The sequence below is a fragment of the Lampris incognitus genome, chromosome 5, assembly GCF_029633865.1.
Source record: "Lampris incognitus isolate fLamInc1 chromosome 5, fLamInc1.hap2, whole genome shotgun sequence".
In the NCBI taxonomy this organism is placed as follows: Eukaryota; Metazoa; Chordata; class Actinopteri; order Lampriformes; family Lampridae; genus Lampris; species Lampris incognitus.
This window is the reverse complement of record NC_079215.1, coordinates 39,561,715-39,579,778: the sequence shown is the minus strand read 5'-3', so window position 1 is coordinate 39,579,778 and position 18,064 is coordinate 39,561,715. Positions and strand designations below refer to the sequence as shown.

The window sequence follows — 18,064 nt, the reverse complement described above, 5'->3', positions numbered from 1 at the left end:
AAAACCCTGCCTTGTTTGCCTTGTTCATTTTGTGATCTTTGTTGCTGAAAAGGGACAATGGGACGGGAGTTAGCTCATACTCCAAGCTTGTCTCAACTGTCACACCCCGTTGAGCAAAAATGATCAGTCGGTTGAACAACTTGAGTGAGTCAAGATGAATCTTCTTCTCGCTGATCTTGAGAATCTTTCTGAGTGATGACAGGGCTTGTACATTTGACTTCATCTCCATGGTTGATGTTGCTGACTGTCCATCCAGCTTTATCTGCATCTCTCTACCTACTTCAGCTGCTCTCTCCGCATTGACTGAGTCATCCCCCGTGCTTGTGAATCCTGTAGAGAAAGATATAAGCATATTCTTGTCTTGATCGTGGTCGAATGGGTTGTTCTCTTCAACCCATTGAATGAAACGGAGTGTTTCCACTGACAGAGACAATGTTTAAATCTATATTGTCCCCAATGAACTGAGGGACTGCATTGTTTGCTTCCGCAACCTCCATGGAGACCACCTGATTGTCAATTTCACTGGCGGTCGGAACCGTTGGATCCTCAAGTGCGGCATCAATCGCAGCCTCATCATTGATCTGGTCATCAGTTTCTTCTACAATGGTATCAAGTGTGCCAGATGTATCTGGGATGCCATCTCCATTCCTGTCATTGAGGAAGCAGTATTTGTAGTTTTGTGTCTCTGAGTAAGACTCAGTGTATCCTAACTGGTGTAACTTGTCGATCATCCATTTTGACCCAAATCTATGATCAAGTTGTATGGCAAGCCCCATTTGGTATGGCAATACTCCTGATCGAGGCCGACGAGCCTTGATAAAGTTCTGCCCCCAAACAGCTACTCTTTCATCGGTCTTCAGTATTGGTCTCAAGAACATCTGGAGGCTCTCAAGAACAAGTGCCAGCTGACTCTGGATATCAGCCATACTGTATGCAGTGGGGTATGACTTTGGATCTAGATTAATCATGGCGATGTCATTGCATATGAACTTTAGTGCTGTCTTTATGGTTTGTGTCATCTCATCTCCTTGCTGAAGATTAGCATGATGCTCTCGCAGAATGTTGCTTGTGTTATCTTTGAGGCAGAGTACATCTGACCTTTTCGACTGTGATGTGAAGTACAGTGTGTCATGATATTTCTCTTGAAGTTTCATCCTTAGCCATTTCTTTGAATAAGAGAGGCTCTTATCGGGTGACTGATCAAACTGCTGCATCTTTTCGTGGACTTGGTCAAGTGTCATCACCCCATGCTCGAGTTCTGTGTCTAGCCATTCACATAATTCAATAAAAACAACCTCTCACTCATCATCTATTTTCTTTTGTCCTCTCTTCCTTGGTCCTTCATCTGCAGTCTTGAAGTAAGGCCTACCCTTTTCAAAAAGAAGTTTGCAGCGCAAATGATACAAGGTTTCTTCTGTTAATAAGTCATTGATCCCTTCCAGACGTCCAAGGACTTCTGTGCCCCAGTCATCTCCACAACTTCTTGCTATCTTCAGCAAGCTTGCCTTTAGTCTATCTGCAGTCACATTATCAGGCACTCTATATTTCTTTCTAGCGTCTGCTGGTTTATGTTCGTAGAGATGAGCGGGTTGGTTGCAAAGAATGCATACATTCTTGTACAGAAGCTGAACGGACCGTGAACTTGAAGAGGTGCATGCAGTTGATGCACTGAACTCAGAGCAAGTGCGCCTTCGCTTCAGATTTGCTGTCTCTTCCTCTGCCTTTGATGCTTGAGCTGACGTCTTGGTGACCTTGACAAACTTGTTGTACAATAATCTTTACACTTTATGTGGTATCTAAGTCTTCCTTCATTTTCATCCTTCTTCATACGCTCCAAAATTGTAGCATTTTCCATGGCTTCTGCATGTTTCAATAAAGTAGCGTAGCCTTTAGAAGTTCCTTGCAAAAGCCTCTCACCTGGCGTTTCCAGGCCTTCACAGAAGAAGCACTTGAGCAGAGGTGGGTTCACATCGTCTTCCATATTAGCCTACTGAAGACCCATAGCCTACACAAAGTAGAATAAAGACCGAATCTGTCATAGAGGCATAGTTTCTGAAATATTGTACTGAGGTGTAAAAGAATAGATTTGCTTTACCGTAACAATAAATCAAAAAAGAATCTGAGGCAGTACAGGCTACACCACTTTAACCTAGCTAGGTAGTTAATGGAGCAGACAGCTAGCATTTAACTAAATAAATAAATCAGATGTAGGTTTTGGAGTATAGTACACACATGAGAGTCAGACAACTTATGACAACTATGAGCCAGCTAACAAGTATTGTTAAGCTAGTAATGACAACTTTTAGTGGAAGTTAACATTTACGTTAGCCGATCATATTACTTACTGTTAGCTAGCTAACAAGAACAAGCAAAGTTATACCTTTTATGTAACAAATGAGAATCATCAGTGTTGTGCAGAGAAACATTTCAGCTTGTTAGAAAAATTGTTGAGAATACGGACGTATCAGGTGTTGAAAGCAGTATATTCAGTCAGCCCGTGATCAATAGAGAAAAAGTATGTAAATGGCTTCAACATGTCAGGTGCCCTCTACGGCATGGGGGGGGGGAATGATGAGTGGGAAAGTGGATGTGAATATTTTTCTACCAGGGTCTTGGTGAAAAATAAATGCTTGCAATCAACTTAGAATCATGACAAATTCCTAGTTTGACCCCTCAAATGTAAGTTAAGTCCAATTTAAGCTTTTTTCAATTTTCGAAAATCTGTTATTGGTACCCTGACTTTGAGCAATTTTTTCGGAGGTTACCCCCGGGAGTTGAATTTCAACATTTTAATACATGTTACTACACACCTTAAGGAACACATTGGTGAAGAAATTTATTGGTAACACTTTACTTCCCAGATTGATCAAATTCCTGCTAACTTTCCCTCACTATGGGTTAATCGGGTGGGATAAAGGGGAAAAACTAGAAATTTTTTTTTTTTTAAATGTGTGGGAGTGAAGGTCACAACACAGCATTACATCTTGGATCTCCACCCTGGATCACCCTGCCGTAAAGCATGGCGGGGATGATGGGGGTACCCCTGCTGATGTTTCAGCCCTGTGGACCAGCATCTAGGGTGGAGGCCTTGGTGGCGGGTCTTGCTCCAGGCTCTGTCTTGTTGGGATCTCTAGTTGGGTAGTCCAGACAGAGCGGTGGGGCTGTGCACGATCCTTGACAACCACGGTGGCGGGTCGCTGGCTCACCCAGGTTTTATTTATCTTCGCGAGATGGAGGGCCCCAGCTCGCCTTGCTCCCTGGGGACATGTGCAGTAGTGGTAGAGACGGCTGGAGGAGGAGCAGGTGGAGACTGTCAAGCCCTGTTCTCCAAGGGCTAAGTGAATGGACGTTATCTATAGGTATTAGGCAGGGAGTGTTCTGTCCCCATCAGGACATTATTTTCTTTTAGTTTGGTTTATCGCCCCCTGCTGGCAATTCCTTGTATAACATCAGTTTATGCATTTAAGCATGTGACCTATGTATTATGTGACTCAGTCAGGAAGTTGATTGTGAGCAGAACAGCCTTGTGGTTTTTGTCTCCATTTGCCTTTTTCAGTCCACTTCAAACTTCTATGTTCCATGCCTTTTGTTATGCTCGCGCACCAGAACCTGACCCGTGTGGCGAAACCCAAGACAGACAGACACGAGATGACTTCAAAAATCTACAAAGGGAGGTTTTATTGTGGGAGGGAAATGTATGGTGAAAAAAAAGGCGTTCTGTTAGTGGGATGTGTGAATAAACTATGTGTGGTGTCCCGTGGTTTGCGTGTATAACTATGTGTGAGTGTTACTAGCCAATGTGTGGTGCGGTATGTAAATGACCAGGAGGTGTTGAAAAAATGTGCGTGCACCTGGCGAGAAAATCCAGTCCGTGATCCAAGAGGGGTTGTCCGAGAAAGTCCAGGTCCGAGATCCGGGAAGTCGAGTCCGAAAGGAGGGGTCCAGATAGAGGGACAAGGGGGGAGATCGCAGGAGAGGTCCGGGGAGAAACGTGAAGGTCGCTGGGGACGAGGGAGACGCAGGGAGCCGTGGAAATCGCGGAGGGAGAGTCTTGGGAGGAAATAGAGACACGAAGATAAGGCACTGGGGAATAAACAGAATGCAAGGAACGCTGGAGGGCTTGTCAGAACTTTACCGCAGGGTTCAGTACGTCGAAGCCCTGAGAGACGTTCTGGGGGGCTTCTTGTAGAAGGCTGCCTGATTGCCACAGGTGTGCCTGATGGATGATGGCAAACACCTGGTGCAGTGCAGCGCTCGTCTCCTCAGAGCGCGAGCCAAGCGCTCGGATGTTTCCGGCACGTCCGAGCTGGGGGAGTGGCTTGAACGTGCCGGGGAGGCAGCTCGCGGCGGTGTAACCACAACAGGACCCCCCCTCCTACGGGAGACACCGGGCGACCGTCCGATGGCGTTGGGGTGGGCCCGATAGAACTCCTCCAGGTGTGCGGGGTTGGCCAGGTAGGACCGGGGAACCCAGCTGCGCTCCTCGGGCCCATAGCCAACCCAGTCCACCAGGTATTGGTACCCACTCCCCCGGCGGCGTACGGCGAGCAGCTGGTCGACATCCCAGACCATGTCACCACCGTCAAGGACCCTGGGGGGTGGAGGAGCTTGGACAGGGGGAGACGGGGCTGGTGGCTACCGGTTTGAGGTGCGAGACATGGAAGACGGGATGGATCTTGAGTGAGGTAGGGAGATGGAGACGCACCGCCGAAGGGTTGACGATGAGGTCGATGGTGTAGGGACCGACGTAGCGGGGAGCCAGCTTCCGGTTGAGGGTAGGGAGGGGCAGGTCCTGGGCCAGGAGCCATACCCTCTGGCCAGGTCGATAAGCTGGGGCCGGCACTCTCCGCCGGTTGGCGCTGCGCCGGGCCCGCTCTGTAGCTCGCAACATAGCGGCCCAGGCGGTCTTCCAAACGCGCCAACATCGGCGGAGATGGGTCCTCGTGGACGGGACCGCCACCTCCAACTCCTGATGGGGGAACAGAGGGGGTTGATAGCCAAGGGAACACTCGAAGGGGGACAAACCAGTAGCCGAACTTTCCATGGAGTTGAGCGAGTACTCCACCCAGGGCAGGTACTTGCTCCAGGAGGCGGGGTTGCTGGTGGTAACGCAACGCAAAGCCGCCTCCAGGGCTTGATTGGCCCGCTCTGCCTGCCCATTGGTCTGGGGGTGATACCCTGAGGAGAGGCTGACCGTGGCCCCAATCCCCTTACAGAAGGCCTGCCATACCTTCGAAGTGAACTGGGGACCACGGTCAGAGACAATGTCCAGGGGAATCCCATGGGGTCGGACGACGTGGGAGACGAGAAGGTCCGCCGTCTCGGCTGCAGAGGGGAGTTTGGTGAGGGTAACAAAGTGGACGGCCTTGGAAAACCGGTCGACAATGGTCAGAATGGTGTCATTGCCTTGGGACATGGGGAGGCCGGTTACAAAGTCCAAGGCAATGTGGGACCAAGGTCGGCCGGGGACAGGAAGGGGGCGCAGGAGACCTGCTGGAGGCGATGGAGAGCCTTGCTGCGGGCGCAGGTGGTGCAGGCTGCCACGAACTCTCTGGTGTCTGCCTCCATGGTGGGCCACCAGAAACCCCTGCGGATGAAGGCCGCCGTTCGGTAGACACCGGGGTGGCAGGCAAGATGGCTGGAGTGGCCCCACTCCAGCACCTGGGGCCGGACAGAGGGAGGCACAAATAGCCGGTTCCGGGGTCCATTGCCTGGGTCGGGCTGGGCGCGCTGGGCCCTTCTCACCACTGATTCGATGGCCCAGGTGACGACACCCACCACCCGGGCCGGGGGAAGGATGGTGTCTGGGGCGTCAGGGGACCCCTCGGGAAACAGACGGGAGAGGGCGTCTGCCCTGACATTCTTGGTGCCCGGGCGGTAGGTGAGGGTGAAGTCGAACCGGCTGAAGAAGAGAGCCCAGCGCGCCTGCCTGGGGTTGAGCCTCTTAGCCGTCCGTACATAGGTCAGGTTCTTGTGATCGGACCATACGATGAACGGCTGCCCTGCTCCCTCCAGCCAGTGTCTCCACTCCTCTAGGGCGGCGTGGACGGCCAGCAACTCCCTGTTGCTGATGTCATAATTCTTCTCCGCAGGACTGAAACGCCGGGAGAAGAAGGCGCACGGGTGGATCTTCTGGTCCTCCTCCAACCGCTGGGAGAGGACGGCTCCGATGCCCATGTCCGATGCGTCCACCTCCACGATGAACTGCCTGCACGGGTCCGGGTGGGCGAGCACCGGAGCCGTTGTGAACAGCCTCTTCAGGGCCAAGAAGGTGGCTTCTGCCTCCGAGGTCCAGGAGAAAGGGCAGAGGTTGGAGGTGAGTGCAGTGAGGGGGGCAGCCACATGGCTGAACCCCCTGATGAAGCGCCGGTAGAAGTTTGCAAACCCCAGGAAGCGCTGGAGTTGCGTCCTGTTGGTGGGCCGTGCCCACTCCTCCACCGCTCGGGTCTTCCTGGGGTCAGTGCGGACGAGCCCCTTCTCCACGATGTAGCCAAGGAACTCCACGGAGGCGGAGTGGAACACGCACTTCTCGGCTTTCACGAAGAGCCTGTTCTCCAGCAGCCGTTGGAGGACCAGGCGGACATGCTGGTGGTGTTCCTCCTCAGTCCTGGAGAACACGAGGATGTCATCCAGGTACACCACTGCGAACGTGTTCAGCATGTCCCGGAGCACGTCGTTGACCAATGCCTGGAAGACGGCCGGGGCGTTGGTGAGGCCAAAGGGCATAATGAGGTACTCGAAATGCCCTAGGTGGGTGTTGAAGGCCGTCTTCCATTCATCCCCTTCCCGGATGCGCACCAGGTGGTACGCGCTGCGCAGCTCCAGCTTCGTGAACACCGTGGTGTGAGTGAGTGGCTCGAACGTGGAACTCATAAGGGGGAGTGGATATTTATTTTTCACTGTGATATTATTTAGCATTCGATAATCTATGCAAGGCCTCAGGCTGCCCTCCTTCTTTGCCACAAAAAAGAAGCCCGCTGCCACCGGGGAAGACGAGGGTCTTATGATTCCTGAGGCCAGGGACTCTGTGATATAATTGCGCATAGCCTCCTTCTCCGGGACGGAGAGGTTATACAACCGACCGGTGGGAAGGGCGGCCCCGGGAAAGAGATCTATGGCACAATCATGGGGACGGTGAGGGGGGAGGGAAAGTGCACTGTCTTTACTAAATACAGGGGCTAAATCGTGATAAATGGAAGGAACACCAGTGAGATCCATGGGAGGAGGCACGGGTCTGAGGCCGCTGGACGGGGAGTGGGCGGAGCGAAGGCAGTTGGCATGACACGCAACGCTCCAACCCAAAATCCGCCCAGTAGACCAAGAGATGTAGGGACCGTGCCGTTCCAACCACGGTCTTCCTAACACCAGGGGCGCTGTGGGGGCGTGCAAAACCAAGAAACGGATAGCTTCCACGTGATTACCCGAAAGAGTGAGGGTGAGGGAAGCAGTGCTGTGTGTGATCTTACCAAGTGAACGACCATCTAGGGCTTGGGCTGTGAGGGGTGTGTCTAGGGGGATGAGTGGAATGCCGGCCTGCCGGGCCAGCGAGATGTCCATCAAACACTCGTCCGCCCCCGAATCCAGGAGTGCACCAACAGACAGTGAGTGGTTACCCCAGGTGAGAGTGACCGGAAAAAGGTGGTTGTGCTCCTTCTTGGGCTGGGGCTGAGGAAGGGTCATCAGGCTCACTAGGACACCCCTCACTAGTGAGCCGGGTCTTTTTGGGCGAGTCGGGCAGGCCTTGATATAGTGGCCCGACCTCCCGCAGTAGAGGCAGAGGTGGCCATGCATCCTCTGCTCCCTAACCTCCAGCGGGAGCCGTGACCGACCCAACTGCATGGGCTCCTCCTCCGGCCTGGATCCAGAAGCCACCCAGGGTTGCGAGGGGGAGTGTGAGGGTGGAGAGAGCCCACGGGACGCTGACCCAGGGAAGGCACCGGTAGGACGGATGGGGGTTGGTCTATGGGAGGGGCCAGCGCGCGGGGCGCGTTCCTGGCGCCACTCCCGCAGCCGTTCGTCCATCCGGAGGGCAAGGGTGATGAGCTCGTTGAAGGAGGCAGGGCGGTCCCGAACGATGAGATCTTTGATGGGCTCGCTCAGCCCCCTCCTGTACGCGCTCTTGAGCGCAGTGTCACCCCACCCACTGTCTGCCGCGAGTATTCTTACCTCCAAGGAATAATCTGCCACCGACCTGGCTCCCTGTTGGATGGAATGGAGGCGGCCGGCAGCATCCTGCCCGTCAGCTGGGTGGTCGAACACCAGATTGAACTCGCGGCGGAAGGCACCATAGTCCGAGGCGAGCTGCTCGGTATGGCCTACCGCCGCTATGGCCCAGCTGAGGGCTTTGCCGGTGAGGAGGGACATGACAAGGGCTACCTTGGTCTCTCGTGTCCTATACCTAGCTGGCTGGTGTTTGAACAGGAGCTCACACTGACCAAGGAAACCCCTGCACAGCTCGAACTCCCCACCGAAGGCCTTGGGGCAGGGGAGGTTAGGCTCGCACCGGGGGTCCAGTGGGGGTTGACTCAGAGGAGGGGAAACGTCGGGACCAGAAACGGGGAAACCGGAGGCCGAGCTGGGGGCAGAGACCGAGGCCAGGGCAGGGTGGTCGCTCATCCTGGAGACCGCTGTGGAGAGTGCAGCGATCTGCGCGGTGAGGGCATCTAACGCACTCGTCGCGGCCTGGGAGCCGGACTGAAGATCGCTGATCTCTCCGGTGACACGGGTGAAGGCAGTAGTAAGCTCTGAGCGGAGAGAGGCAAGTTGGCAACTGTGACTTCTTACTACTGCCTCTAGGGGGACGGGGCTCTGGGGCGTCACAGGGACCGTCCGCTCCTTGGGTTTGCCTGGGTCCATAATGGCTTCGACGTTCTGTTATGCTCGCGCACCAGAACCTGACCCGTGTGGCGAAACCCAAGACAGACAGACACGAGATGACTTCAAAAATCTACAAAGGGAGGTTTTATTGTGGGAGGGAAATGTATGGTGAAAAAAAGGCGTTCTGTTAGTGGGATGTGTGAATAAACTATGTGTGGTGTCCCGTGGTTTGCGTGTATAACTATGTGTGAGTGTTTCTAGCCAATGTGTGGTGCGGTATGTAAATGACCAGGAGGTGTTGAAAAAATGTGCGTGCACCTGGCGAGAAAGTCCAGTCCGTGATCCAAGAGGGGTTGTCCGAGAAAGTCCAGGTCCAAGATCCGGGAAGTCGAGTCCGAAAGAAGGGGTCCAGATAGAGGGACAAGGGGGGGAGATCGCAGGAGAGGTCCGGGGAGAAACGTGAAGGTCGCTGGGGACGAGGGAGACGCGGGGAGCCGTGGAAACCGCGGAGGGAGAGTCTTGGGAGGAAACAGACACGAAGATAAGGCACTGGGGAATAAACAGAATGCAAGGAACGCTGGAGGGCTTGTCAGAACTTTACCGCAGGGTTCAGTACGTCGAAGCCCTGAGAGACGTTCTGGGAGGCTTCTTGTAGAAGGCTGCCTGATTGCCACAGATGTGCCTGATGGATGATGGCAAACACCTGGTGCAGTGCAGCGCTCGTCGAGCGCTCGGATGTTTCCGGCACGTCCGAGCTGGGGGAGTGGCTTGAACGTGCCGGGGAGGCAGCTCGGGGCGGTGTAACCACAACACCTTTGGTAGCATTCTCTGCATGTCAAATGTATACTGATATGCTGTTCTAACTTCTTTGTTGAATATGCTTACTAAGTTTGATGTGCAATGTGAGTATTTTGATGATGATGATTGTTTGATAGCTCATATCAGGACAGCAGTATGCTAGTATGTTTCAGTAAGCTAGTTGGCTAAACTTATCTTGTGTTATGGTATATGCAAGTTGATTTCAGTTATTTAGATAAGCGATATAGGTTACGCTACTTACATTGTATAACATTGCATTGCATTATTGCTCACAAGCCTTTGTTAGCTACAGCAACAGTACTATAGCTATATGTAGTTATATTTTCCATATTTTCTTTTGACAATTATTGTTGTATGGTGTTTGTGACTCATCTATATTTAAATTACGTTGGTAATTGTGTTTTATTTCTTAGTTTCACCCTTTTTCTGTCAATAAACTGACTCAAGACGACCCCAGTCTCCAGTGATTGATGGGAGAACGTGTTTAGCTGCATGTCAGATTACACAGGGTTACGTGCATGCAGGACAAGCTAGCAAGCCTGCAGATGACTGCGCCTCCTACAGGCCAATTGCTTTGCAGGACGTTGACTGAAAACTACTTGCTAAAATACTGGCCAGAAGGGTTGAAGGAATCCTCCCAGATATAATTTCAGTGGATCAGGCTGGTTTTATATTGGGCCGTAATTATTGTAACAATGTAAGGAGGCTCCTAAACCTCACACAGTATGGTACAAAGCTAAAGACCAAATCTCCTGTTATTTCCCTTGATGCAGAGAAGGCCTTCAACAGGATTGAGTGGCCTTACCTGTTTAACTTGGGTGAAAACTTTATTAAATGGATATCTCTTCTATATGCTGCCCCTCATACCTCAATTATTACAAATGTCCTGAAGTCTCCTGTGTTCTCAGTGGGGCGTGGTTCCAGACAGGGTTGCCCAGCCTTGCCCCTTCTGTTCGCTCTCGCCATGGATTCCTTGGCAGAAGCCATTAGGCAGGACCCGCTGGTGACTGGCATAGAAATGGGTCACGTGCAGCATAAAATTTCGCTATATGCGGACGACGTCCTACTCTATCTAAGCAACTCTGAGGCCTCTATTGTGAGAGCAGTTGGGATAATTAGAGCTTTTGACCAATTCTTAGGTTACAAGATTAATTACTCCAAGTCTGAGGCAATGCCCCTGACTCCTAATATATACTGGTCCCCATCCTGCTCAGCCCCTTTCTGTTGGTCCCCATCAGGTTTTGTCTACTTAAGCATACACATTACCCTCTCCCTCTCTGGCCTGTACGAAGCTAATTTTGTACCCCTAATATGCAGAATTGGAGAAGACCTGGCCCGCTGCACAACCTTGCCATTTCTGCTGGGAAGAGTGAATCTTTTTAAAATGAATATACTTCCTCGGTTGTTGTACCCTTTTCAAATGATCCCGGCTTTTTTGACAAGGAAATCCTTGCCAATAAACAGCACTTTTACTTCATTTCTGTGGGGAAATAAGCGGGCTAAGTTGAAACTTACCATGCTGCAACGTCCTTTTGAGGAAGGCGGTTTGGCGGTGCCGGACATTAAATGCTACCAAATCGCGTTTCTCTGTAGTTACCTGTGGTATTGGTTTAGAGACGACCCTAAATCTACCTGGCTTGCTGTTGAGGCTGCCCTAATGGCCACTATTCCTCTCTAACATTTTATAGGCCTTCAAGAAATAGGTTAGTCTTCATATTAGGGGCAACTTTATCCTATTGAACACTGTAAAAGTTTGGAGACTGACTAGAAATCCAAGAAGGCTATATCTCTCTCCTTACACCTGTTCACTTAAACCCAGAATTTCCCCCTGGTCTGGTAGACCAAGCTTTCTCTCTGTGGTCTAACAAGGGCATAGACTGTGGGCGACTTGATGATGGATGGTTCTATGATGTCTTTTGAGCAGCTCAGAGAAGATATGGATAGATATAGGATTCTCATTTATTTCCTGAGAAGGTTCATATTTCCACTGTATTTTGAGTGTCCTTTTATTAATGATTTCTGGGTCAAAGTATGTAAAGAAATTGATACTAAATTCAAGAAAAAAAAACGTTCCCTTGAACCTATTCTCTGCATTCTGGGAATACATTCAGCTGCACTAAATCTTAGCCCTTCTTCACTGAAGCTACTTAAGGTGCTTCTTTTTGGTGCAAGGAGATGTGTGCTTCTTCAGTGGATTTCGGACTCTGTCCCTACGGTTTCACATTGGATTCGGTGTATTATGAAACTTATCCCTCTAGAAGCTATAATCTTCTGGCTCAAGGACAAACCATTCAAGTTTTTCCACATCTGGGATCCCTTTCTGGACGATATTGGAGATGACGGGACCCAGGCCCTACGAAATGGTCTCTATGGTCTAGCATGGACTGAGATCTCGCAGTACACCTCCATATAGGTCCTATTGTGATATGCCATTTTCCCATCATCATCATACCTGATTACCCAGGCTATATATTTAGCTGTATTAACCTTCTGTCTTGATGTCTTATTGGTTTTGTTTTGTTTTGTTTTTGTGTATATGTGTGTGTATGTATGTATGTTTGTGTGTGTGTACATTGATAAATTGTTAAAATGTGGAAAATGTAATAACCCAAAACTTTGTTTTCAAAGTATTTTAAGCTAAGTTATGATTCTTTATAAAATGTACTTGTTTTCAGGAATCAGGAACATTTATTTGTATAAAATGTACTTGTTTTATCATCAGCATTGTTTTCTATGCTAAGATTTTCATTGGGAGTGAAGAAGATTATATTAGAGGGACCGCTCGGGTTGGGACTGTTTGGAGACAAAGCAAGAGAGGCAAGATTGAGATGGCTTGGACATTTATGGAGGAGAGATGCTGGGTGTATTGGTAGAAAGATGCTGAATATGGAGCTGCCACGGAAGAGGAAAAGAGGAAGGCTAAAGAGGAGGTTTATGGATGTGGTGAGGGAGGACATGCAGGCAGCTGGTGTGACAGAGGAAGATGCAGAGGACAGGAAGAGATAGAAACGGATGATCCGCTGTGGTGACCCCTAACGGGAGCAACCGAAAATAGTAGTAGATCATCAGCATTGTTTGCACACAATTTATGTCAAGGAGTTATGCAGATTGCTGGTGGTTTTTAAATGCTTACAATGCTGTTTCATTTTTAGACTAGAAACGGAAGACAAGGGCAAAGGGGAATTGTGGTTGAGAGGATTTAGAGGAAACGGAGATTACGCCTTGATTTCAATGGATTGTGTTTCCTGCTGAAGTGGCTACTATTTTAATTAAGCCTGAGGAGGACTCTACTCTTCCCTGAGAGCTCCCTGATAAACTCCCTCTTTTCTGTTGATGGTTATTAAGCAGTTCCTCAGAGACCCACCCAGACGGGCTGCATTTGTGAGCTTGTGTGTTTCGGTGTGTATGCATCTTCCCTTTTGTGCCTCTCTCTGACTTTAATGTGTGTGTGTGCGCACTAATTAGCAGATATGCTCGTCACTCCCATCATGCAGCATTGCAGAGCTCTGACAGTGCCTGTGCCCAAGTAGGGTCTCTTTGTTGGATATTTGTAAGGCCTAAGGAGGGTTCTATGGGGGTCTTTGTTCCAGAGATGTAGTGCTAAATGGAGGCAGATGGCTGGGAGTTAGCCACGTGAAGGTCACAGATGCAGAGGGGAGTGAGACTGAGCCTAGCTCAGTTCTGTTGCCATAAGAGGGTCACCCTGGGTCATAGCCCGTCTGCCTCTTGTTAGCACTCTCAGTGGGGACCATGTGTGCCCAGAGTTGCCCGCCCCCCCAAGTCCGCGGGGGTGGTATCCGTGGAAACGATGAACGGAGAATTCTCCCATTGTCACAGAAGGGGCGGGTGGGGAGAGGTGTCCCTCACATTAGTCCCAAGGCTCACACACACTTCATGAAAACTGTCTAAATTTTGTCTGACTGACATAAAGGGTGTGTCTTACCCCTAAAGGTGTTTTAGTCAGCTTGGATAATAGACTGTCTATAGCTCTATTCTCCTCCCATTCACACCTTTCTCTCCCTGTCTTGCACTCTCCAAAAATGTAAACCTTGTACTCATCCTAACATTAATTAGAGATTTTGTTTGTATTTCTTAATTGAGGATTAATGAGGGTATGGGAGATGATAGTAAGTTGGCATCCACAATGATTTTTCCATCTAATGTATCTTATCTGTATGTTAGCAATCTACTGACATAATAGGCATTTTTATAATTCAGTCATTAAACTGCATCAGCTTGAGATAAGATTAATGTTCAGTTGGGCGTCCAGGTAGTGTGGCGGTCTATTCCGTTGCCTACCAACACAGGGATCGCCGGTTTGAATTCCTGTGTCACCTCCGGCTTGGTCGGGCGCCCCTACAAACACAATTGGCTGTGTCTGCGTGTGGGAAGCCAGATGTGAGTATGTGTCCTGGTCGCTGCACTAGCGCCTCCTCTGGTCGGTCGGGGTGCCTGTTCGGGGGGGGAAGGGGGAACTTGGGGAAATAGTGTGATCCTCCCACGCGCTACGTCTCCCTGGCGCAACTCCTCACTGTCAGGTGAAAAGAAGTGGCTGGCGACTCCACATGTATCAGAGGAGGCATGTGGTAGTCTGCAGCCCTTCCCGGTTTGGCAGAGCAGCGACCGGAACGGCTCAGAAGAGTAGGGTAATTGGACAGAGTAAATTGCAGAGAAATAGGGGGGAAGATTCATGTTCAGTTTGCTTGCTATCAATATTTCTTGTTTCTAATCCTATGTCACATAGTGTGAGTCATTATCATTTCAACTGATCTTGTGTGTTTTTATTTACCTCCAGGTTTGCAGGGAGGACAGTCAGCAGTGGAGCCCTAGTGCTGGTGTCAATGGAGTTGAGTGAGTCCTCCACTGTCCTGCTCACCATCAACACAGAGAAAAGTGTAATGGGCTCCATGTTGCTGAGAGAGCTCAAACAAGCCCTAGTCAAGGCATAGGCACAGTGCCACCACCGAAGGTCCTCCAGGTCACAACGCTGCACAACAAAAAAACGCAGGAGATAAAGGGGAGGGAAGCTCACTTGAAGAATTCTTTTTTTTTCCTTTTAAACATAAAAAAATCATAATAATAATGGCATATAAACATGTAGATGTCAAAAACAATAGCTAGAAACATACATACACGCATATATAAAAAAAATTGTGAAGGAAAAAAAATCCCCCGCCCCCTGCAAAGACTTAACAAATTGAAGGAAAAAAACACACACAAACAGTCTTCATGGTAAATTGCAACATAAGTACTGTTAGTGCTACAGATTAGTCTTGAATAATCAAAGGAGCAAAATTACAAGGAAAAATAAGAACCAACAGCCAGCTTTACTGAGGTACACTCTGGAACTGCAGTGTCTCTATATGGTTAAATAGAGGTTGCCATATTTTGAAAAATTTAGCCATAGATTCACGTAGTGTGTATTTGATCTTTTCTAATTTACTAAAATGAAGAACATCTCTGATCCTAGCCTCATGGGATAGAGGAGAGGTTTCTTATATTTTGTCTTGTGGTCCAATGATGTAATAAGGCATTAAGATTGGGGCTGCACAAAGAAGGATGACTAGGGGTAAAAGGGTAGGATGTTCACAGATGTGCAGAGATTTTCTGAGGAAAATGGTACATTTTCTGATTCAGTATTTGAACTGCAATATCAGTTTCCCTTTAGTTATCTATGAAACAGCTCTATACTTTTTAATTATATGAGTCGGAAATATCAGAATCAGAAATACTTTATTCATCCCTGAGGGGAAATTGATCCTATTATAAACACCCATGCCCTAGTAAATATATACAAATATAGTAGATTTAATTCTAATTTTAATTTTCTGACTTGGGAGAGACAGGATAGCTTTATACCATGGGAATAACTAGAATGAACTGGTAAATTAAGTGGTTATTCTCTTTTAAGAGAGACATACACACATACAGAGCATTATATAGCAGTTGTAATTTGCTAAGTGTTGTCGGCGTCTGTAACCATTTCATTCTGTTCCCCCTCCAACCTTCTCTTATTACAAAAACCTAAGTGTATTTTTCTCCAATTTAATAATTCTAAGAAATTTGAAGTGATGAGCAGTTGTTCAATGTGCAGTAGTTACAAAAAACAAAAACGCAGCAGTCAAAGATGTGTTGAAAGGCTTGATAGTGTACTATATAAAGTTAGCTTTATTACTGTCTGAAGTTTGGGAAGAATTTAATATATTACTGCCTCACTCTGACACACCAGCACAAATACCCTTGCCAGCTCCTAAGGTTTGTATAATTCCAGACTGTAACTTGTGCACTTTTTCATTATATTCCTTTGTCATTTATTGATAAGAAAAGTGATCATCTAATTGCATTGATTTTAGTCATTCTTTCGTGGCCTTGAAGAACTTATAGGACCTTACCTTGTCATTTTAGGCTCTCAAGGTGTGTTATTAGATTAGAAACCTATGAGAGCTTTGTAATGCCCAACATCCCTATCACCTCCATTAACAGATTCATATAGAGCTTTATTCAAAATTTTCTTATTTTTAATTCATAGTTCTATGTTTTGCCAAAGTCACATCTAAAGTGCCTATACAAGATTTTCTTGCTTTCTATGTGATTTTTTTTTCCTAAGAAACGTAAACCTAGAGACTTTGATCAACAGGCTCTGTATCACTTGCTAAAAAATAAAAACTCAATTGAAACACAAGCTGTTTGCTGACGCATTTGCCTCTCGTTGCCTTCTATATATATATTGGGGGTTTTTTTGGACGTGGTCTATTTCAAGTTGGGTTTGTAGGAATATAATTGGGGAACGTGATAAAGTGACTGCCGTTCAAACATCCCTATACAATGACATTTAATCAGTTAGTTGAATATGATGAAATATTATCATTGATGTGCTCTGTTGACAAGCTAGCAGAAGTAGACTACATTTCTGACCCTTCACCTGCTGCGACGTTCTTCCCTCTTTTTATTCCATGCCTACAGTTGCTCTCTACTACACAATAAATAACGTATTAATCATACAAAGCCCTTTTGGAAACTTGGAATAAGTCTGTTCGAACATGAGGCAGTCCAGATGAGCAAAGTGGTCACTGGAAAACGAAGATTTTGCTTCCTGAACACTTTAGGGTGTATTATATGGATTTTGGACTGCTGATCACGAAAATCACCATGAAATTTTCATATCACATACTGTTTTGTAGATACAACATATTTTAGTGATTTCCCATCATATTTTAAGTCTACTAGTGTATTGGCCACAAAGCAAGCTGTTTTGATCAGTCCAAGCATGCCTGGGCATGCACTCATGTTAGGCGCTATCTAAATGTTGTCTAATAATGCCCTTTCACACTGGCCAAAAAAACAGCTAATGTCCGCCTTTGGTCAATGCAAAAAGGCAGATGTTAGCGGGGTTTTTTTTGGCCAATGTGAAAGGGGTATTAGGCATCCGTGGGCATGCTTAGTCAGGTTAGATGCTGGCAGACAGACTATAAAAGCTGCTCACATTTACAAATTTGGTTTGGACACATGTTCTTCAGGCAATGGCATAGTGAGTATACTTAACAATATGGTTTACTGTCTTCAGGAAGATTTAATACAGCAGGAATGTCTTGTCAATGTTGCAACAGCTGTGATACATTCTGTTACATCTGTGGCGAGTATACGCTTAAGGCTCAAAGATGTACCATGACTGCACTTATTAAGAAAGCCTGTGTACAGCCTACTTCAGATGTAAAATTGGTGACCAAGAGAAACCCTGGGCTCCTCACGTTTGTTGTGGAACATGTGTGGTCAACCTGAGAGCTTGGCTCAGAGGTACTCGGAAGTCAATGCCATTTGCAGTCCCAATGATATGGCGAGAACAGAAGTATCGCGTGACGGACTGTTATTTCTGTCTGACCAATGTATCTGGCTTCTCTACTAAAAATAAGAAATCTATTGACTACCCCAATCTGCCTTTAGCCATGAGGCCAGTGCCACATGATGACAGTTTGCCAGTACCTAAGCCACCAGAGACATGGAACCTAGATGAGGCAGATGAAGATGGCACAATGCGTGAACCAGATGTGGAAAATGACACTGATCCAGATGTTGAACCCTTTATGCCTGGTTATCCTCATCTGATAGCACAGCCAGAATTAAATGACCTGGTCAGGGACTTAGATTTGTCAAAAGCTAAAGCAGAACTACTTGGTTCAATATGCAAGGATGTGGTTTGCTGTCACCAGGTACAAAAATTTCAATTTTTTGGAACCATCAAGAACATTTGACAAACTTCTTTATACAGATTGACAACCTCTGTTTCTGCACTAAGATTGATGGATTGTTCATGGCTTTGGGTTGTGTGCATGACCCACAACAATGGCGTCTTTTTATAGATTCCTCAAAGTTAAGCCTTAAAGCTGTCCTGTTACACAATGACAATGTCCACCCTTCAGTACCCATTGGC

At 47.9% G+C, this 18,064-nt stretch overlaps 1 protein-coding gene across 1 annotated transcript in view; it reads left to right on the top strand.

Moving 5' to 3' along the window:
• Positions 1 to 16,312, top strand: part of LOC130112270 (AP-3 complex subunit beta-1-like) — a 105,866-nt gene extending 89,554 nt beyond the window's left edge. The window contains exon 27 of the mRNA XM_056279559.1: positions 14,432 to 16,312. Coding sequence (XP_056135534.1) covers positions 14,432 to 14,585 — 154 coding nt within the window. The 3' untranslated portion in view covers positions 14,586 to 16,312. The remainder of the gene's footprint in view (positions 1 to 14,431) is intronic.
• The last annotated feature ends 1,752 nt before the right edge of the window (positions 16,313 to 18,064 follow it).